Raw genomic sequence first — 23864 nt, forward strand, 5'->3', positions numbered from 1 at the left:
CAGTCGACAGATGATCATGTACTAGGTGGGCTTCTATAACCACATAACAACCGCCCACCGCAGATATACTGCGGCAGGCAGCCGCTGCTGGGCAAAGTGACGTAGGGGTACGTCACTCGCTCAGCCGCCTGTAGGGGGCGAGCGCACGCCGCCGGAGGCGCGCTCCCGCCCCTGCTCGTTCACAGGCATCCCCGCGCGAGTGACCAGCGGCTCCGATGTCCGATCTCCGGCAGGAGAGGGAGAAAGGCAGTAGGGTGATGTAAACACGGCCATCTGTCATTCTCCCTGATGAAAGTGCAGAGACTATAAGATCCTGCTATGTAGGATCATATGTCTCTGTGGATACATCACAAGCTACGCCCCCCCACCATTAGAATCACGCCCCTAGGGACACACCTAACCCCTTGATCACCAATAAAGTTAACCCCTTCCCTGCCAGTGTCATTTTGACAGTAACTGTGCATATTTATAGCACTGATTACCGTAGTAATGTCACTGGTACTCCCAAAAGTGTCAAAAATGTCAGTCAGGGGTCCGATCTGTCCGCCGCAATGTCGCAGTCCCGCAAAAAAAAACGCAGATTGCCGCCATTCCTAGTAAATAAAAAACAATAAAAATGACATAAATCTTTCCCGTAGTTAGTAAACGCAATAACTTTTGCCAAACCAATCAAAACACGCTTATTGCAATTTTTTTTTTACCAGCAGAAAACAAATTGGCCTAAAATGTTAAAAAATTTGGATTTTTACATTTTTTTTTTGAGAATTTCATATTAAAAAATGTGAAAAATATTGTTATTTTTTCAAAATTGTCGCTCTTTTTTTGTTTATTGCGCAAAAAATAAAAATCGCACAGGTGATCAAATACCACCAAAAGAAAGCTCTATTTGTGGGAAAAAAAGGACGTCAATTTTGTTTGGGTAAAGCATCGCACGACCGCGCAATTGTCCGTTAAATTCACGCAGTGCCGAATCGCAATATAGGGCCTGGTCTTTGAGCAGCCAAATCTTCCAGGGCTTAAGTGGTTAAATTGTACCATACAATGGTCCTGTTATAGGTTTATACATTTCTGCCATTTTACCATTCCAGCAGTGCCAATACTCCAGTCAATTTCAGAATAGTTTAAAATCTCCCAGCCCTAGCAGCCCTTTCTATCTGTGCAAGGAGCTGAGTCTCAAAAGACTAGATCGACTAGTGTCTTTTTTCAACCTGTCTAACCTGTCCTGTATAGTTCTTGGTCCAATCAGCAAAACTTAGTATGTATCAGGAATTATGCCACTATCCTCCAGCAGATGACATTGTCACACTGCGAACAAGCTCCATGACCCAGGTCAGCATTTTCAGCTTCAGTTTTGCCCTGGGCGTTTTCCTTCACCTCGCCAGGAGGCCTGAGGTGATGCTTTTCTACTCCCATCAAAGCAGGAGGCTTGTGCAAGAACATAATTTCAGGAGAGGAATCTTCATTTGCAACCCCCTGCTATAACCCTGTCCTACTGGTATTCCAAGATGATCTCCAGTAGTGACCAGATGGCTTATGGATAATTAGACAGTAACAATTCAGAAATGTCTGAAGTGCAGCTTTCTCCATGCTTATTACTCACTGTGCAATTACTGTCTCTGTGGTCTACCTGGCAGCTTTTTTTCATGCTCATCTTGCCTCCATGCTAATGCCTGTGAAGAGTTTTTACTGTTCCCCCTCATTGCTGCTTGCTCTGAGCACGCTTTCTGCTGCTTGGCTTTCCCCGTGCAGAAGAGGCTGAACCTCCCCTCCCCACCCTCTGGTCCTCAGGCAGTTCAAGATCCCCAGGGGCTTAATCAGTCCGTGTCACCCTACCTCCCCCCCCCCCCCCGGTGCAGGCTCCTGGCAGCTCTCTACCTGTAGTCTTGTAGTTTCCAGGTTCTCCCACTGCTAACTGTCCCCCCATTTCTCCTCTCTCTCCTCGCTCTTCCTGTGGGCCTGGTGAGTGGGGCCGATGTCCAGCTTGCAGCGCAACCAATTAGGATTCTCCTCTCTTCTCTCCCTGCTGCACTATTTTGTCATGGTGGGAAATTAAACTAGCTGCTGGGGTGGCCTCAGTAATGGCTGGGATGTGTAGCTTATAAGGGCCGCCAGCCAAGGCTACAGTGATATTATGGGAATGCAAGATTATGCAAGGTAAAACAGTATGCTATATTTATATAAAATTTTGCACCTTGTAATAAAAGGAAAAATTTTTTTTATGTGAATAAATTCCTCTGCTATTAAATGGAGGAGTGGGTGTAACAAAAAAAATGATATATACTGTATACATAAATATATACATATATCTATATATACAGTATACACACACACAATGAAGATTGTTGACTTTTACATTTTTGAACAGGCAAGCATTAGATATGGATGTATTTCTTTGGTAAAGAACAGTTTCAGTAGATTACTCTAAATTCTGACTCTACACTCGGCAACTTTGTTGATATGAAAAGCTTTAAACCACAGCAATATGGCATCTTTACAAGTTTCGTACAACCAAATGTACAAAATTGTGGTGCAAGTCAATCTAAACCACTGCAGTGGCAGGTAAAAAAGCATGCTTATTACATTTTGACCCCGGTTTCAATCATCTGGTCACTTGAGACCAAGAAATAAAATAAACTGTAGGTAATAGATTGCTGTGATTGAAAGCTAAAGTAAAATTAAATAAATCCCTAGTTTATGGCCAGCAAACAAGCATGACATCCTGTTTTATTTGATAAGTTAGTGGTATAGAATTTTAGACATGTTTTAGAAGGTGGGGTAGTGGTAGAGAAATAATAAAGCATGTTTTTAGCCGTATTACATGATTTTGTTCCCCTTTATGTTCTTTGAGGTTAGCAGTAACCATTTTGTGACTAGTGAGTGGACTATGGGAGCTGTTGCGCTGACATCTATTTATTCAAGTGCTACAAATCTCTTCTAACTTAGTGATCATTTATATCTAGTAAGATACTAAAGCACTTGCTGGTGTGAGAAACGAAGGGAAGCACTGGATTGCACATATAAAAAATAATTTATGCAGTTAGTTTTGCAGCTATAGCAAAGACTAAGGTGTATGTAAACCCCTTAACAACAAACTTATCTTGTTTGTTTCCTTGTTTTTTTTTCCATCTGTTAAATATAACATTAAAATCGCAGGCAGGGCCCCGTACAGACTATATGACAGCCCCCCCCCCCCCCAAAGAAAATATTAAAGCTATATTTTGATAAAAATACAATAAAATCATTGTTAGCAGACACAAATACAACATAACTCACATAATTCCTGCTAAATCTAAAAGATGAAACTGAGTTGATAAATAAATCTCTGTGTGTGAATGAGGTGTTGGGACTCATGCACATGGGTGTTGTGGTCTGTGAATCAGTGGTTCATTTACATGGCTTGAGCCACCTGGAGCTGAACGAACACATGTCCTAATTTGACAGGGGTGTGTATATATACACACACACATATATGTATTTATACACATACACATATATAGGTGTGATAGGAGCGTAGCCCTATGCCTGAAAATTATTTCATTAGCGCAGGCATAGGGTTCTGCTACTTTCACACCTATATATGTGTATGTGTATAAATACATATATGTGTGAGTGTATATATACCCCTACACAGAAGTTCTGATGTTATGCCTGCCTCCAAAGATGCCCAAAAAATACCCAAAAAAACGCCTGCTACAAAAACACCCAGGTGTGTTGTTGCAGGTGTTTTTTTGGGCATTTTTTGGGCGTCTTTGGAGGCAGGCATAACATCAGAACTTCTGTGTAGGGGTATATATACACACACACATATATGTATTTATACACATATACATATATAGGTTTGAAAGTAGCAGAGCCCTATGCCTGCGCTAATGAAATTATTAGCAGGCATAGGGCTACGCTCCTATCACACTTATATGTGTGTATGTGTATAAATACATATGTGTGTGTGTATATATACCCCTATACAGAAGTTCAGATGTTATGCCTGCCTCCAAAGATGCCCAAAAAATGCCCAAAAAAACACCTGCAACAACACACCTGGGCGTTTTTGTAGCAGGCGTTTTTTTGGGCATTTTTTGGGCGTCTTTGGAGGCAGACATAACATCAGAACTTCTGTGTAGGGGTATATATATATACACACACACATATATATGTATTTATACACATACACATATATAGGTGTGATAGGAGCGTAGCCCTATGCCTGAAAATTATTTCATTAGCGCAGGCATAGGGTTCTGCTACTTTCACACCTATATATGTGTATGTGTATAAATACATATATGTGTGAGTGTATATATACCCCTACACAGACGTTCTGATGTTATGCCTGCCTCCAAAGATGCCCAGGTGTGTTGTTGCAGGTGTTTTTTTGGGCATTTTTTGGGTGTCTTTGGAGGCAGGCATAACATCTGAACTTCTGTATAGGGATATATATACACACACACTTATATGTATTTATACACATACACACATATAGGTGTGATAGGAGCGTAGCCCTATGCCTGCTAATAATTTCATTAGCGCAGGCATAGGGTTCTGCTACTTTCACACCTATATATGTGTATGTGTATAAGTACATATATGTGTGTGTGTGTATATACCCCTACACAGAAGTTCTGATGTTATGCCTGCCTCCAAAGACGCCCAAAAAATGCCCAAAAAACGCCTGCTACAAAAACGGCCAGGTGTGAAAGTAGCGAAGCCACTATCCTGCTCTACTGCAATTCTAATAGAAACTATCTTTTTTCTATGATGGTTACCCTGACATGGAAGGGTTTGGTCACCCTGCCATAGCAGTCAGAGTCAGTTAACCCTACACTACACTACAGTCCCCTGACACTTAACACTTTCCCTACAGAAACTAGATTATTAAATCTAACTATAGTGGAAAATAGTACCCTAACTACACTAGATATCCCTTTCCTCACACTAATAATTGCTAAATGACACTTTGAAGCAGGAGTAACAGAACTGTTTCCACTCTCTTCCACAGCCCTGTATTAAAGTGCTAGAGATTTGGCGGGGCTATGTTATATACTGGGGGGTGTATTCACTACTGATTGGCCTCTGGACCCCCTAGTCACTCCAATCACATTCCTAGCATCCTCCTGCCCCCTCAATTGGCTTTTAATGATGGTTCTGGTCCAATCACAGGCTTTTAACCACTTGCCAACCGCCGCACGACTATTTACTGCGGCGGTCAGCCCCTCAGAGGCAGAGCGACGTAGTACTACGTCGCTAGCCTGTGAGGGTCTAGGGAGTGAGCATGCTCCCCCGGAGGCGCGCTCCCGCTCCCGAGTGGTCACGGACCCCCCCCCCCCCGCGCGTGTGACCGGCGGACCCGATCGTCCGCCGGTCACTCGCAATCGTCGGTGGAGAGGGAGAAAGACAGGCGGCTAATGTAAACAAGCCGCCTGTCATTCTCCCCGGTGTATGAATAATGATCATACGGTTCTACTATGTAGAACCGTTGATCACTGTTCATACATCTCAAGCCACAGCCAATCAGTTAGAACCACGCCCCTAGGGACACACATAGCCCCTCCCTCTCAAAAAAAGTTAACCCCTTCACTGTCAGTGTAATTTTACAGTAACAGTGCATATGTATAGCACTGATTACTGTAGAAATGTCACTGGTAACCCCAAAAGTGTCAAAAATGTGAGTCAAGGGTCCGATCTGTCCGCCGCAATGTCGCAGTACAGCAAAAAAAATTGCAGATCGCCGTCATTACGCGTAAAAAAAAACAACAAAAATTACAAAAATCTTTCCATTTGTTAGTAAACGCGATAACTTTTGCGCAAACCAATCAAAATACGCTTTTTGCGATTTTTTTTTTTTTACCAAACATATGTAGCAGAAAACAAATTGGCCGAAAATGTAAAAAATTTTTGATTTTTTACATTTTTTTTTTTGGGGAATTTCATATAAAAAAATGTGAAAAATATTGTTGTTTTTGCAAAATTTACGCTCTTTTTTGTTGATAGTGTATGATAAAAAAAATCACACAGGTGATCAAATACCACCAAAAGAAAGCTCCGTTTGTGGAAAAAAAAGGACGTCAAATTCGTTTGGGTACAGCGTCGCACGACCGCGCAATTGTCCATTAAAGTCACGCAGTGCCGAATCGCAAAATAGGCCCTGGTCAGGAAGGGGGTAAAATCTTCCGGGGCTTAAGTGGTTAAAGCCCAGTTCCTGTCCCATTGCATTTTGGTCGGTTCTGGTTGCCGAATTCCGAACTTTTTCAGCAAAAAGTTTGAAATTCGGCCGAATTTCGAACAGTCAATGTTCGGGTCGAACCGATGGTCGACCCAAACCGTTCGATCATTCCTACTTCACACCTGTCCAATAAGGGCCTGCGGCTGTGTTCACACAGGAGCTGCATCCCCATAGAATGACAGGTGGCTCCAGCCCAAACCCCTACTTCACGCAGCCAGAGTACCTGTGGGAATGAGCCATTAATTATATTTTTCTAACAAAAAAAAACAGATCTCTTCAATGGTGTGCTGTCACTACTAAGAGGGATTCCATCTTTGTCTGGTCTTCTCTCTGGTTTCTTGGGCTTCAGTCATTTGGCCAAACTGTGATGTTACACAGTTATCATCTGCAAATACTGAGATTGTACTCGATATCCCCTCCTCTAGATCATTTATGAACAAATTAAACAGGATTGGTCCCAGGACAGAACCCTGGGGGACCCCACTTTCCACACCCGCCCAATCCGAGTACTCCCCATTAATCACCACCCTCTGTACTCTCCCCTGGAGCCAGTTCTCTATCCAGGTACTCACCTTATGGGCCATACCTACCTTCCTTAGTTTGTACAGTAATCGTTTGTGGGGAACGGTGTCAAAGGCCTTTGCAAAGTCCAGATACACCACATCCACAGGCTTACCTTTATCTAGGTGGCTGCTCACTTCATCGTAGAAGGTTAATAGATTGGTTTGGCAAGAACGATTTTTCATGAATCCATGCTGATTACTACTTATAATACCGTTTTTATTACTAAAGTCTTGTATGTGGTCCCTTAACATCCCCTCCAAAATTTTGCAGACTACAGATGTTAGGCTGACCGGCCTATAGTTACCCGGGATATATCTCGGCCCCTTCTTAAATATTGGTACCACGTTGGCTTTTTTCCAATCAGCTGGCACCATACCCGTCTGTAAACTATCCTTAAAGATCAAGAATAATGTTCTGGCAATCACCTGGCTGAGCTCATTAAGAACCATCGGGTGCAAGCCATCCGGTCCCGGGGATTTATTTATGTTAAGTTTCTCTAGTTTAGCTCTAAGTCTATCTTCTGTTAACCATGGCGGCACTTCCTGAGGTGTATTATTTAGTTCGGCCTTACAAGCTGGGTTCGTGTAGCCCCCCGATTCTTTTGTGTAGACTGAAGAGAAGAAATGATTTAACACTTCCGCCTTTTCTCTGTCCTCAGTGGCCATATTTCCTTTATCATCTTTTATGGGGCCAATGTGTTCTGGCCTCGCTTTCTTACTGTTTATATACTTAAAGAACTTCTTGGGGTTTTTTTACTCTCCTCCGCTATATGTCTCTCGTGTTCTATTTTTGCCGCCCTGATTTAATCTTTACATTTCTTATTACACTCTTTGTAATGCTTAAATGCTGCCAATGACCCCTCAGTCTTGTATTTTTGAAGGCCTTTTCTTTAGCACTAATATACATTTTTATGTTGGAGTTTAGCCATCCAGGGTTTATTTTTGCTCTTTTAAATTTATTTCCCTTTGGAATGCACTGGCCAATCCCCCTGTTTAGTATGCTCTTGAAGCACTCCCATTTTTCCTCCGTGTTCTTTGTTTCCAGGGTTCTATCCCAATTGATATTTTCTAGCAGCGAGCGCAGTTTAGGGAAATTGGCTCTTTTGAAATTCCTGTCCTTATATTACCCCTCTGCTTCCTATTACTGTAATTAATACTCAAACTTATTGACCTTTGGTCACTGTTTCCTAAGTTGTCCCGTATTTCTATATCCGTGATCAGCTCTGTATTGTTGGTAATCAGTATGTCAAGTACCGCATTGTTTCTTGTCGGTGCATTCACCATCTGACCCATAAAATTGTCCTGCAAAACATTTAGGAACTGCCTAGCCTTGGCTGAATGCGCGGTTCCTTCTGCCCAGTCTATATCTAGATAATTAAAGTCCCCCATTATAATGACATTTCCCATCCTTGCTGCCAATCCTATCTGTAAAAGGAGGGCCGCCTCACCCTCCTCCCTCTGGTTGGGGGGCCTATAGCATACGCCCAATATTACCTTCCCCGCCGTGCCATCCCTTTGAAGCTCTACCCATAGGGATTCTGCCTCATCCATAGCTCCATTATTAATATCATCCCTCATATTTACCTGTATGCTGTTCTTAATATACAGACATACCCCTCCCCCTTTTTTACCCTCTCTATCTCTGCGATAAAGGGAATACCCCTGAATGGTCGCCATCCAATCATGAGAGCTGTCAAACCAAGTCTCAGTTATCCCCACAAAATCTAAGTCCTCCTCAAACATCAGCAGCTCCAGTTCTCCCATCTTGTTGGCCAGGCTTCTGGCATTGGTATACAAACCTCTTAATTTTGATCGGTTACATTTATCCTCATTTGATGTTTTTAGGCTGCTCTCTTGATTTTTCCCCATACCCACCCTGGGTATAGGAGCTCCGAACACCCTACCGCTAATGCCCCCATTTCTGCCCTCTGAAACTTGCTTTCCACTGGCTAATTCTACATCTGCACCCTCCCCCCCATTCCCTAGTTTAAAAGCCCCTCTAACTTTTTGGCCATCCTCTCACCCAGTACGGCTGCACCCACCCCATTTAGGTGCAATCCGTCCCTACCAAAGAGCCGGTGACCGACTGAGAAGTCAGCCCAGTTCTCCAGGAACCCAAAACCCTCCTTACTACACCAGCTCCTCAGCCACTCGTTAACTTCCCTAATCTCCCGCTGCCTCTCTGGTGTGGCTCGAGGTACAGGTAGTATTTCGGAAAATACTACCTTGGAGGTCCTAGTCCTCAACTTAGCGCCTAAGTCCCTGAAATCGTTTAGGACTCTCCGTCTTCCTCTGCCTATGTCATTGGTACCCACGTGTACCATGAGAGCTGGGTCTTCCCCAGCCCCACCCAATAATCTGTCCATCCGATCCGCAATGTGCCGAACCCGAGCGCCAGGCAAACAACAGACTGTTCGGCGCACACGGTCTTTGTCACAGATTACACTATCTGTCCTTCTAATAATTGAGTCCCCTACCTCCAGCACCTGTCTTTCCTTTCCCTTTCTCCCAGCCTCACTGGAGGAGTTCTTCCCCTGGCAGCTAGGGGCGTCCCTCTGCTCCAGCAATGCTGGTCCCTGACTGGTTTCCCCAACATCACACAACGGGGCGTATCTATTGGGGTGCTCCAGCCCAGGATCAGCCTCCTTGCCTTGTCCCCTTCTACCCCTCCTAACTGTCACCCCTCTACTCTGCTCTGATGCCTGCACCTCCAATACTCCGCCCACCTCTGTGCAGACCCCTGTCTGCACCTGACTGGTACAATCCTGGCTCTCCTCCGGTATGGACATTCGTCTCAGTGTTGCCAGCTGCTTCCCTAGATTCAGGACCTGAGCTTCCAGGGAAGCAACGTGCTTACATTTTGCGCATTTGTATTCGCCCTCGATCACATGTCTGAGGAACGCATACATATTACAAGATGTACACCGAGTCGCATCTCCACACCCGCCGGGCATTGTACCTACTATCTAATCTGAAGGGGATTCAGTAATTTAAGTCTATCCTATGTGGCTATTTCCTGGCTTCCTAACGCTACCTTCTCACCCTCTGGTGTTCCGCTACACTCACTTGACACTCAGTTGCACAACACTCACAATCTCACAGCCCGGTCAGTCTCACGACACTCCCAGTCGCACCACCCCGTCAGTCGCACAACACTCCTGTCGCACACACTCACAGTCTCACAGCCTGATTTAGTTGCACCACACTCACAATCGCACAGCCGGTCAGTTGCACATCACTCTCAGTTGCCCAACACTCAGTTGCACAGCCCAGTCAGTCGCACCACACTCACCAGTCGCAAGGACACTCACCAGTCGCACGGACACTCACCAGTCGCACGGACACTCACCAGTCGCAAGGACGCTCACCAGTCGCAAGGACGCTCACCAGACGCAAGGACGCTCACCAGACGCAAGGACACTCACCAGACGCAAGGACACTCGCCAGTCGCAAGGACACTCGCCAGTCGCAAAGACACTCACCAGTCGCAAAGACACTCACCAGTCGCAAAGACACTCACCAGTCGCAAGGACACTCACCAGTCGCAAGATGCTCACCAGTCGCAAGGACACTCACCAGTCGCAAAGACACTCACCAGTCGCAAGGAAACTCACCAGTCGCAGGGACACTCACCAGTCGCAAGGATGCTCACCAGTCGCCGGGATACTCACCAGTGGTAAGATGCTCACCAGTCGCTAGATACTCACCAGTCGCAAGGATGCTCACCAGTCGCAGGGATGCTCACCAGTGGTAAGATACTGACCAGTCGCAAGGACACTCCCAGTCGCAAGGATACTCACCAGGTACTCACTGAGCCTCAGTGTTCAACCTCAGTCACCAGTCCTGTGTGTGTGTGTGTCCCTTTAAGCCTGACACTTGCTTAGGCTCCTGCCTCCCTCCTCTGTCACTTGCCGATCAGTCTCCCCTCAGCTCCTCTCCCTGCCAATGGCCAGGTCAGGTATTTTGCGTCTCCTCTGCCCCCCTGCCCTCTCTCTGTCTGCCCGCCCTTGCAGGAGGGGTTACCTCACCTCTCGCTGCCCGCACACCACGCTCTTACCTCTGGGGGAGGGGGGTTCTCGCACCGCTCTTCTCAGGAGGGGGGGGGTTCTCACACCGCTCTTCACAGGAGAGGGGGGGGGTTCTCGCACCGCTCGCCGCCGCTCAGGAGGGGGGGTTTGCACTGCTTGCCGCCGCCGCCGCTCTTCTTAGGAGGGGGGGTGATCACACACACTCACTCGCTCACACACGCTCTCCTCTCACACGTCCGCCTCTGCTCCCGCGCTGCTCAGCCTCTGCTCCCGCACTGCACCAGTCCGCAGCACAGCACCACCTGCCGGTGGAATTGATAATCAGGGTATTTTGCACTCACATGCATGAGTGTGGGTGTCATGGTCACAGCGCAGCTCTCTCAATGGATGGTATGTCATCCACTGAGAGCACAGTGCACATGCACAGGTGCTATCACCGGCTATTATGTTTAGGAGATGTTCACTGAACCTACAGGTAAGCCCTATTATGGGTTTACCTGTAGATAAAAGATATAAAATTGAGTTTACTACTGCCAGATCAGTTAGTAAATGGTTAAATAGAAGGAGTTAAAACATGAATGCAGAGGGAACTGACAGTGTAGGGGAGAAGAAGCAAAGTTGCATAGATCAGGAACCAGTCTGGGGGAGAGGAGTGGGAAGCCTAGCTACATAAAGCACACTGAACTGCACTGGAAAAAGATAAAAGGAGCTATGGAACCAGTGTAAGAGAAAAATTATTCACCCTATGGGAATGCTTGACTGTGTCAGGAAGACAGAGCAAAGGGGGGAGAGAGATTAAAAAAATATACAGGCTGGGACAAGGAGTATAGGAAGCACTGCAGGGAGAGAAACAAAGTTACAGAGATAACAAACTCCAGAGCAGAGCTAACATTAGAGCCAGGGCTGGAAGGGGGACCACACAGGGAGGGGGATTAGCGAGGGACAACTGATTCTTTCTCAGCAGATAAAAGCTGGAAGCAGGGAGAGGGGGAGAGATCAGCTTTCAGCTGCTGGAGAAAGATTTCTGAAAATGTTGTTCATCATCAATTCCCCCCCCCCCCCCCCATCAGCGGTCCTGGTTATAGGCCTCATGCACACTGGACTGGAGGCAGTTTGAAATCCAAAGCTGCATTAAAAGCTGTGTAAATTCCAGTGTATATATATATATATATATATATATATATATATATATATATATATACACCATAGTTTGTAGATCATATAACTTTCACACAAACCAATTAATATACATTTATTTAATTACTTTTTTTACCAAAAACATGTAGCAGAAAACATTGTGGCCTACATTTATGAAGAAATTAGATTTTATTGGATATGTTGTATAACAGAAAGTAGAAAGCGTTGTTTTTTTTCTAACATTTTTGGTCTTTTTAAATTTATATAATAAAAAATGAAAAACCCAGCGATGATCAAATACCACCAAAAGAAAACTATGCTTGTGTGAAGAAAAATCTATAAATTTAATTTGGGTACAGTGTTGCATGACCGAGAAATTGCTTTTTAAAATAGTACAGTGCTGAATTGCAAAAATGGTCTGGTCTTGAAGGGGGTAAAACCTACTGGGGGTCAAGTGGTTAAAGGTTATGTCTCTCTCTGTGGAGTCTATACCTCTTTTAATACAAAAAAAGTATTTTACTTGCTATAGAAACTGTAGCTTGAGATTCCATGTTTTTTAAGTCTATAATCTACTAGAACACTCAGAAACACCTTACTCCAGAAAGGAGTCTTTACTTTGAAACGTTGATTTCCACCTCCACCTGATCCTGAGTGTCCATGTACCAGTTAAAGGTTTTTTCTGCTTCCTATCCATGGGTACTGATGCTTATTAATTGCTGTATTTTAGTCTGCCTGCTCTAATGAAAATATATGTTACTTGTAGCTGAGAGTTTGCTTTTGACTAGATAGAGGAACCTTGGGGAGATCTTTTACGAATGTACTTTAATTTATGATTATGTCTTTATATGATGCTTGTTTTTATAAATTCATTACGTTTGAAAAGCTAGCTGTCTATAGTGGTGTCTTATATTTATTAAGATTTTATTAATTTCTTTCAAAACCTGTCATTCATTTTGCATTTTTGCTATCTTAATTTTCTTTTTAACGTATTTTATTATATTCTTTGCAACTTTTAAATGAAAAAAAGTGTTATTTTGTTTTTATAATTGTTGAATGCTTGTTTGTTATTCTTAATGTTTTTTTTTTTTAAAACATTGGACATGGGCCACATTGGTTATACTTTTAGCCTTTAAAATATATTGCACATAGGAAAATATTTTGCTATGTGTTCACATATAGTGACACACAGTAGTTAGTGAGGTTGAAAAAAGGCACAAGTCCATGCGGCTCAACCAATAACAGTAGAGAAAACCCAACCATACAATCCCATATACACAATCCTATACCCACAGTTGATCCAGAGGAAGGCAAAACACCCCAGCAAAGCATGATCCAATTTGCTAGTTGATTTGAAACATTCCTAATTCTGTTCTGTATTCTTTGATGACAATATTCCCCTCTGCAGTCATGGAAAGCATCCTTCAGCGTTGGACATTTTGCACTCTAAAGAAACTGTTTTTGTCTGTCCAGTATGCATTTGGCGTTTGCAACCTACGTTAAATTAAATCACATTATGGTCATTGTTACCCAGATGTTTTAAATCACATACATGTACATACATGTACACTGATTTATTTGCACACACAACTGAGAAGTGACCATCCCTTCCTGGCTTGTTCTGTTCTGAGGGGCTATACAGGGTTTAGTCAGAAAGAAAAAGTCTGAAGGCAAACAGCCTCTTCTGCAATCACTTTTTCAACAATCTCAAATGCTCTGTCAATCCAGTAGTAAATACATTTTTAAAAAATGTAAAAATAAAACAGATATAAAATAATTTAAAAAAATAGAAAAGTAAAAAATTTAATAAATTTAACTAAATCTATTTATATTTTTTCCTTATGTAGTTCAACATATACAATATCGAATACATACAGATTAATATATAGAATATATTGATACCTTGTAATGCCTACTTGTGTAAAAAGGGAATTAATTATTATCTTGTCTTTTTTACCCCTTACGTTTTACCATTATGGTATGCTTGCAGTGAACCAAGTGACCTGCTTTGCTTTGAAGCCTGGGAGTAATTACAAATGGTTGGAATCAAGATGCAAAAATGTGGCAGTCAAATTATGGCTTTATGGGTGGAACATTTGGCTGCATCAGTTTTCTTTTCTTCATAATTTTTCCCTCTATTTTACTTGGTGATCTAGACAGTAACTCACCTCCTGGATTAGTAAGACACAGCTCTGGATGAATGAGAACAGGAGGCACAGCAGACAGCATCATTGTCAGTCTGGGGGGAGGGTCGTGTTAAATGTATTAGCAGATTTAGATACAATAACAAATTGAAGCCAAACTCCAGCTCACACTTTATAATAAGTCACAGCAACAGTTTATTTTTCCTTTTGGGATAAAGTTTTACATGAATAAATAAAAGCTAATCATTTTAATCACCTGTGTCATTGGTAAATGGATTGTCTCATCAAAGTAAACTGATGAATTCTGCTGGAGAACTTGTGCTTTTGAAAAAAGAACAGACTTGCTGGCTGGATCACCAGATGAAAATAGAAACTATCACAGCCATCACATCTAAGGTTTGGCAAGCTGCAATATAATAAATGTTTGTTTTTGGGTTTATTACAGCTTTAAAGTCCACTGTTTGCATTGAAAAAAATGTATATGTTTCGTGATTTATTATTAACTACAGAGCTGCATTAATTGGTTTATTTTATGACTGCCTAAAGTCCAGCTTTAAATACTATTACCTTTGCCTAGTAAATCATCTTTTATATTGCAAATACATGTCCTTTTATTTATTACTTCATTATTCAATAAACACAAGCATACTTCTATTTGCAGTCTAATAAATGACATCATATTGCTAAAAAATTTATATTATTTCAACTTTGTTCAATTAATTGCTAAGAACTAGAAAAAAAAATATTATTCTATGTATGCTTAAAGTCAAAATGAAATGATTCACTGTTTCAATAAAACTGTGTACTAGGAATGTTAAAATTCTAATCAGATGTACACATTTATATTAAAGGAAGCATGTCAAGAAATATTCAGAAATACAACACAGCCTATGAAGGTAAGTGATGAAACACCCTAGTTACAATATAATTTTGCAAACAGTGATATTTTTTAGGTTGGAATGTCACTTCTGTAACCTGTGGCTTTCATATTTCCAGAGTAAATGACTCAGAGCATGTTTTCAGATTAGGAATTTTAACAGAATATACACAAATAAGACCTATAATACTCCCACTACTCTAAAAACAATCCACTTTTACCACAGTCTATTGCATCTCTTCCATTTCTTGATTACTTTGTGTACTTTGTGACACACATGAAACAGACCTTGGTTGCAGCTTTTGCAAATCTCATGTAAAAATAGACTTGTAATAGCAAGTATTTTTTTTTTATGCACTAAAACAAGGTATTGTTAAAGCTGAAAACCAAAGAGGGGAAAACGTTGCATTATGGGATACCTGTTATGAATCAGGGCTTTATTTTTGCCCTACTTGTTTCTTTGGTCCATAAAATAAAAACGGGTTGAGTTTTTTCATTGGGAAGGTACCTACAGTCTTTCCTGTGAAATCGATCAGTTGATGCAGCCGTTTCTATGAACAGTCATATTGTTGCCCTCCTGTAGTTGATGTCAGCACTGGGAGTAACAGGTAGATACAAGCATGGTGTGCTGGTGGAGATTACACTGTCTCTTACTGCCCAGCTCTGCACACGTCACAACTCTGCCCCACCTGCCACTCTACATTTATCTATTTCATTCAATCACTGTGCGTGGATGTGTGACCAGGGAAAAAAAGGTATTTTTATCCAGACTCAAAAAAATGTAAACTCTGAATGTTTTCTCATATTGCCACTGTTCTACTCTGAAGGAATGTGCAGCATATGTAGCTGGCTGCTGCATGCAGTGCTGAGACAAAGTCACCCAGTGCCCGGGGCAAAGATGCCAAACTGTGACCCCCCCCCCGCCCCCCCGGCTGATGTACTCACTCAATCATCTTCATGTAGAGCTGGTGTGCAGACTTTTCTGATATATGTTCTCTGCCTCTGCTGGTTTCCTAGTGCTGCTTGTGAATTGTGCTGAACAAGCTACCCAGAGGAAAAACCAAATGCACCAGTGGCATTAGCAGGATTGTTAAAGAGAAAAAAAAAATATCTAGTGGCTGGACTAATCCACAGTCCATTCAGTCCAGATCTATGTCACTCAATGCTTCTCTTTAAAAACCAAAACTGACCTAAATGAACATATCCAATGGCAGCTGCGGCTCTCACTTCACCCACCGGAGGGGGGGGGGGGGGGCAGATACACTAAATCAACAGAAACAAAAGAAAGAGAGAGCGCATGTGTCCTAGTTTAAAAAAGTTGAACATTGAAAATCATATAGACAACATGTTTCGGGGCATGGTCCCCCCTTTTTCAAGTCTACCTTTTAGACTTGAAAAGGGAGGGCCATGCACCAGAAATGTGTTGTCCTGGCAACAGTCATCAGCACTTCTCCTTATATCACTAGTTGCATTTGTCCTCCTTTCTGCTAGCAGCGCCGACTCTGTCTATATCTATGTTCACATGCAGACTCCCCAGCATGCTCTACCTGCCAACGTGGTAGACTGGCATTCTGGCAATTGTTGGATTATCTCTTTCATCAGTGATCCTCTGGACCAGACACAGTATATGTCAGCAGATATTTGCTCCATCCACCTGAGGCGCAATGTATGAGCATGGGACTTGTATATTGATATCCCTACACAAAACAAAGTCCATGTATTTTCAAATTTTGCATTTATTTTTTATCTTTTTCTATATTCAAATTTATTACACTGGGGCGCATGCACTCTCTTTCTTTCGTTTCTGTAGGGTTGTGAAAGACCTGGGGCAACCCTGGGTACTCTACCTAGAAGCAAGATGCAGTACATGTGTAAACAGAAGGTGTGATAACACTAATGCCCGCACAAATGTATACCAATATTAAAAAAGGGAATAAAAATAAGCATTTCCATTGAAATAAACTCCCTAGAAATCAATGTGATTCATATAAAGTTTTATAAGCAGGTGATTCACAGTTTTCAAAAGCCCAAACACCCTAATGCAGTATGGAATAAATGATCAATTCTACCACATCAAGAATTGATTTTTATATGTTATAGAATATACAGTCATCAGATAAAATGTGCAACAGATGACAAGGAATCTCACTTTCTGGAATGAACCAAAAAAGCAAATAGAATGTTTTTACCTAGACAACATGGGGGGGGGGGGGTAGTACTGCAACATTGTTGTAACTTTGAACGAATGTAGAGAAGAGAAGACTGCAGATAAACAGGAACAACTTATGTTATGTTTTATCTGTGTATCTTCCAAGTCCAGTCACTTTACTATGTGCTGTATATGTATTGGTTTACAATCACTTTACTATGTATATGTATGGGTTTACAATCACTTTAAGGAAAAACATCACTAAGATAGCTGGAAACCAAACAGCAACTGTTGAAACAATAACTACCTTAGTCAGGGGAGAAATTAAATATGGGTGTTAGGGGGATGGGGGGAGTGCACTTGTAATAGCTGTGGGGAAAAAATAATATTTTGTATCAGTTGGAGGAGAGAAAATAAAACATTGGTGTGAGTAAAGTGGGGAGAATAATGCATTTTTGCTCCAGTATGTGGAAGAGGGGAAAAAATAACTTGCTCTTCCTCTTCTGAGCAGAGATATGCCACTCAGCCAGAAAAACCCTCCAGCAGACAGTAAGTGCACAGACCTGATCTGGGTGCTGGAACAAGAGTTCCAGCACTTGGCTCCAGGGCACAGCCTGGATCCATTGAATGCCATGATTATACACTGTATATATTATATATATTTATATATCATTTTTGCTGTTATTGACCATAATTGATATAAAACTGCAATCATTACACAATTTAAAAAAGTACATAATTAAATATTGAATAACTCTTTTTTGGATTCTGTAGAACAACAGTGTAAATCCTGAGGCTCAGGAACCTAGTGGTGGCCCAGAAGCTGTTGGCAATGTGCAGTTATTGTCAGATGTACAGTACAAATAAGGGTACCTGACCTATTATTGTCTGGGAACAATAGGGTGCTCAATATCCGGTACAGCTATCATAGACCAAATAAGGGTAGGATTTGATTATGTAGTTGTTCTTTGAAAGTATAATATTGATAAATATAATAGTAATCTTTGCTATATTTTATAGAAAGGTTGCAGAGGAATATTTGAAAGTAGAGCAAAATCTAAGAAGGTAAGCATCATCAAAAATATTGGCTAAGGCATTTCATGCTCAAGTGCCCCTGCTTTTCAAATGCCTTATTCATCAATTTAGAGTCATACTTATGAGGCTTCAGTTGAACTGTAGTCTTCTGAGATTATCGTGATCACATTTGCCACACCTGAAAGTTGTGTAACTTGAAGCTACGAAATGTTCAACATTAAAAATCTCATTGTTCTAAATGTAGCATGGTCACTCAAGAAGTACAGGAGCCTTTTTTCAAACGGATTTGCAGATTTGGGTGTTTTTGGCCCTGTAGATTTCAGTAGAAATTCCAGAAAAATGCACGAAAATGTGTGCTACATCCTTTATTTCAGGTGTTTCCATTAAAAATGTCTTTGGGGACAAAAAAAGCAGGTACCCTACCCTCAAATGTAAATTTACTTTAAGTTTTAGACACAGAGTGGAACGTTTAGAACCATTGTAAAGTGTTTATTGTGCTGATCACCACTTTCTGTTTGAGGAAAAACACCATTAAGGTAATAAGACACATTACAGACTTAGGGTTTTCCAGCCACACTTAAACCCTTTTGGTTGTCCTGATGGACCACACAAATGATGACACTGGACAACATTTTTTTTTTTGCTTTCTGAGAAACCTTTGGTGATTATCCTGGAAACCTTCAAACTGAACACAAATACAATTTCAAATTACTATCACGTAGGAAGCTTGAGAAATATGAAATTAACTTTTAATGATTATATTGTATTTTATCACATAATGTTTCTGACAAACTGAATGAGTTTAACAGGGCTAAAAGTGTTTTGCTGCTGATTTTCATTTGCACTCAGTATCTGGTGCATCTCTCTGCAGCGTCCAACAATAGTCAGCCAGCATTGATGAATTTCAGTTGCCCTGATACAGTTTTTACATTAAGGCAATGTATTGACTGTCACTGACTGCGCCCAGATTTTGCAGGAAAGAAGTCTAAGTGTGAATGCAGAAAATGAATATTCAGTGACATTTTGCACTTCATGGTCTTGTTTGCTGATCAAAACGACCAACTTCTTTTGAGCTGGGATGGCCACACAATGATAGAAATTCAACCAGTCCTTGCTGAACCAGTTGATTTTTGATCAATGTATGGCCAGCTTTACAGGGGGCTAACATTATAAATAACCTATACTTCAAAATAGTGATGTGATCACTTCAACAAAGTCTTATTTCTCAATCAACTGCATTAAATGGATACATGGGTAATCCTTGTATTCATTTTAGTGGTAGTATTAGTGGTAATAGGCTTTTGCTAATAAATAAAAAAGTTGACGGACTTCTGAGGACCATCAGTCTTACTACAGCTGATTTAGACATTTTTCAGCAAAAATGGTATTTATGCAATTAAGATTTTCAGTATTTTATTGTAAATAATTTGGAAAATCAATTTTTTTTACTTTAACAATATGGAATATTTTGATTAGATCAATGACTTAAATCTGGTGTCTGACAGTAACTTAACAGAATTAAAAATCTATTGGAAGTTCCCATATATGTCATTTAACTGTGTATTTATTTGTTTGTCTGGGGTTCAGCTTCGAAGGACACGACAAAGCTCTAAAATAGATCACTTAAGCATTATTATTTTTAGCCTTGTGTTCATGTAATGGCCTAATTCGTTTGTTTGTAGGCAATCTACTTCTTTTACTATATTACTTAAGGCAGACAAAAAATATCTATATCATATTGTGTTTTTTTTTTTTCTAGAAATGTTACCTAAAAGAAAATGAAAAGAAGAGAAAAGGAAAAAAGGTAAATTATGACAAGACACTAACATACTACAGTTTCAAGGATAATAAATATTCTGAAATATTCAGAGAATATAAATAATTGCAGATGTTTTGAAAAAAAGAATTCATTATAAAGTTCTTTTTGTTTAATAAGCCAAAATAATAGCCAAGAGGAGGAAGGATAAGATGTGATGGCTTTGAGCCTTACCATTCCGTAAGAGCTGAAATTCCACAATATACTATACATAAATTATATATAATGAAAAAAGAAAATCAGGTGCGCTAAATTCACATATGTCACACATCAAGACTTGGGTGTGACACTATAATGAGTGACCAACCAACCTCTGCAGTGTGTACCTTGGTTGATGTGCACTAAGAGGGTATATGGTATTACCAGATACCCTGGTGCTAGCAAATAAAAAGTGATGGATGAAGTAATAGTTTTCAATGTGATAATAACAACATAATCAAATGGTGCTTCACAAATAATACAAAATAAAGTCCAAAACTCCAGTGTGAACCACCTAAAGTGTATATACACCCTTGGGGGGTACACAAGTCCCAAGTTCCCACACAAATAATAATACAGTCCACAAACGTGTATTGGGTAAAACTGTGAGGGTGCAATGGTTCCACCACCTTGATGGGGATTGGCCTCTTACCATAAGAAAGAGGTCAAGGGCGGATAATTAACCCAGTAGTGTCCTAGGGGTCCCGGGGATCACCTTGGGATGTGCAGACAAAATTGGCCTCTTACCAGATCACTCAAAGTATGGGCAAGTTGTCTCACTCTTGGTATTATGTCCCAATCCCGGTCCTCTATCTTCCTGGGGGTTCTCTCTATTGTCCCGGATGGAGGCTTCAACTTGTGGCTCATGAAAATAAATCAGACCATAGTGCAGTACCTTGGGTGGTTTTATTTAACAAAAGTAGATGCACTTACATTTAGACGGTCATCTCAAATCACAAAAACCAATTCCAGTAATAGAGGCCGAGACCACCTGCAGTGCGGTCCGGCGACCAACGATGACGGCGCGGCGCTCCTCTCTGATAATACCATATACCCTCTTAGTGCACATCAACCAAGGTACACACTGCAGAGGTTGGTTGGTCACTCATTATAGTGTCACACCCAAGTCTTGATGTGTGACATATGTGAATTTAGCGCACCTGATTTTCTTTTTTCATTTCATATCACCTATTGGCTCTAAGGTTGCTGCTTTTTTCACCTACTTTATCCAGCGCACTTTTTCTTTATACACATAAATTATATATAAACCCAATCACTAAAATGTAATTTAAGCTTTACCATGGTAATTTAATTTGAAAAGTAATTTTCAATATTTTAAAATCTAGAACTTTTAGTAAAAGAATACCAGGTGATCATGCCATTAAGGTCCTTGTTTAGGCACTTCTAGAGTGTTATAGGATGTCAATATTTTGTATCTATTTTTCAATTGTGTTAAAGTGTTGTCCCCCTCTCATATGCACTCTTGTTGGGCATTGCAAGTGGCTATGCCAATACATGTTGTCACCAGCCTTCACTGAGAAATGTCATGCAGCCGTTAAATGAGTACATGCATGTAGGCAGAAAGTGGTTCCAAAGAGGTTTCTGGAAATCAGCAGCAGCAACAAATGGCAGTCGTTTATGATACTCGGTGCATTAGCAAACTAAATGCCCTTTAGTTTGATTCTACATTTACAATAAAATAATATGATATACTTTATTGGGTAAACTTGATGGATTTTCTGTTTTAAACCTAATTATGTAAGCTGATTGCATGTATTGTAAAAGCTTATTTTATAAACGTATTGGTTTTCTGTAGGAACCTCCAAAACCTCTGATAGCACTTTACATTCTGGTAGAACAGCATAGTTGTCCACTGCCCTACATTCTTGACGTAAATTCCCTACACTTACATAACTTTGTATTACATTAAACGGTCCAGATATCAATATATTTCTTCCAAAACCTTGTAAAGTTTACAAATAGATGACAGTAATCTTCTCTGCAATAAAAATCCCCTGCATCTGCCACTATCTAGATATACAGCATTTTAAAAAAACAACCTAACTCTCAAGCTGTGTCCTGTATGTTATTCTATTAAGGAGGAAAACTATAGACTGTAGGTGTTGAAAGCCTAGGCAGATGCGAAAAGGAAAGATAATAGAGTTGCCCCTGTGGTAAGTGTGGGTAGGGATAGTGGAATTGTTTGATAGGTGACCTAGACTCAAAGATGTAAGTTATCTCCTCAGGCTAAGTATTGTTGACAGTGCAGACATTTTCCTTAGGGTACCAGCCCACAAGGCAGTCAAACACATTTTTATAATGTAAATATGATTTTCCATTGTATTTTACAGAATATTTGCGGGAAAGTGTCACAAAATAAAAAACAATCAAATGGGGTAGGTGATATATCAGATAAATAAAACATTACATTTAGTGCTGTATATCTTGATTTTTGTTTAAGTACACAGATCAATGTTTTCTCCTAAAATCATGTATTTTGCAACTCCATCTTTTAGTACATTTTCCTACAGTTTACAAAATTATACTTCTCAAACTCTGAACTCTGGACACAGAAACTTTTATTTTGTTTTTTTAAATCTTTATTTAGTTTTTTAAACATATAATTGTACATAAAGTAACACAAATACAATTGTATTTCCATATAAATAATAAAACAGCACATACAAATAAAAGAAAAAGCACAAAGGATACAAAAAATTAAATTGACATCGCTATTAGAAACACCTGCTTTCTTTAACAAATATTATAATTAGTTATAAACTTAACGCAAATGATCGTTGCGTCTGATCGTTGCGTCAGACTACAATTCTATAGAAACAAACCTTTAAGCGTGTAAGAAGATGTGAACTCGATCCATGGCGCCCAATATAATTTGTTACTTCATCATTACATCTATATCTCCATTATTCTGCCTTTCTAATTTCCTGTACTTTTACTATCTAGTTCGTCACTAATGGAGTTGTAGGTGATTTCCAGTTCAAGAGTAATAAACTCCTTCAAGTAATCAAAAGACAAGGCAAAAAGATCCTTTATACTTTTCTACTGAGATATGGGAAGCTTGAAACAAAATTGGTGGAGGATTATCCAGTAAAAAGTCCCCCATATATGCAAAAAGGTCCCTTTCAAGCCACACCCCTTCCACCAGTTCGCTGACACAGATGGTAAAATTCTAGCCAATCTAACCAATCTATTGCAAGATTCCTGTGTTCTAGAACTGATGTGCTTTAAGCTTAGTTATTTTCTCCACCACACTTTCCAGCAGAGTCTTACTCAATTCCCTCTCCCAGTCCCTGAAATAATAATGAACAATTTGTAAGGCTAAGTCCAAAAGCAATTTATAGGAAATGGGAAGCAACCTAGTGGCTAGATCTTTTGAGACACAGAAGGTTTTGAAAAAAGTTAAGGATGTCATCTGCCTCAGCTTTTTATCTAAGCTATTAAAAAATCTTGAATTTGAATAGGTTTCCATCCATCCATAATGGATCTACCCCCATTCCTTCCTGAAAGTGGAAAGAGGTTTTAAGTATTTTAAAAAATTGTAGCAACTAATTTCTGTTTTACCTCAACATGTGTTTAAGAACGCTAGCTCTTCTCCATCTACAAACCAAGGGAAGCCTCCCATTGGTATAAGTGGGGATGGGAGGGTATTACAATTACAATTTGTGGGATAATGCACTAGGTCCCTGCACCCTCTCTTTTTCGTTTTTTCAGGGGGTTCAATGTACTACCACACAATTATTAAGGGAGATCGTTTTTGAAATGTATCTCTACTTTCTCTGCCTGGGATATAACCTACTTGGTCTTTGTGTATTATTACTTATAAATATGTTTTGTGTCTATCAGCCAAAATCCTTGCAAGGATCCTAATATTTGGATTTAGCAAAAAGACTGGCCTATA

The 23864-nt window shown here is 40.6% G+C and overlaps 1 protein-coding gene across 1 annotated transcript in view; it reads left to right on the top strand.

The window, feature by feature from the left end:
* The window catches only part of LOC309552602 (uncharacterized protein), a gene marked incomplete at its 3' end in the record, with an annotated part of 115933 nt that overhangs the window by 51503 nt on the left and 40566 nt on the right, over positions 1-23864 (top strand). Inside the window, exons 4-7 of the mRNA XM_082253545.1 lie at positions 14941-14985; positions 18136-18180; positions 19910-19954; positions 22297-22341. Of these exons, the coding sequence (XP_082109671.1) occupies positions 14941-14985; positions 18136-18180; positions 19910-19954; positions 22297-22341 (180 nt within the window). The remainder of the gene's footprint in view (positions 1-14940; positions 14986-18135; positions 18181-19909; positions 19955-22296; positions 22342-23864) is intronic.

This window comes from Pelophylax lessonae (assembly GCF_965119305.1).
Source record: "Pelophylax lessonae genome assembly, chromosome: 4".
Lineage (NCBI taxonomy): Eukaryota > Metazoa > Chordata > Amphibia > Anura > Ranidae > Pelophylax > Pelophylax lessonae.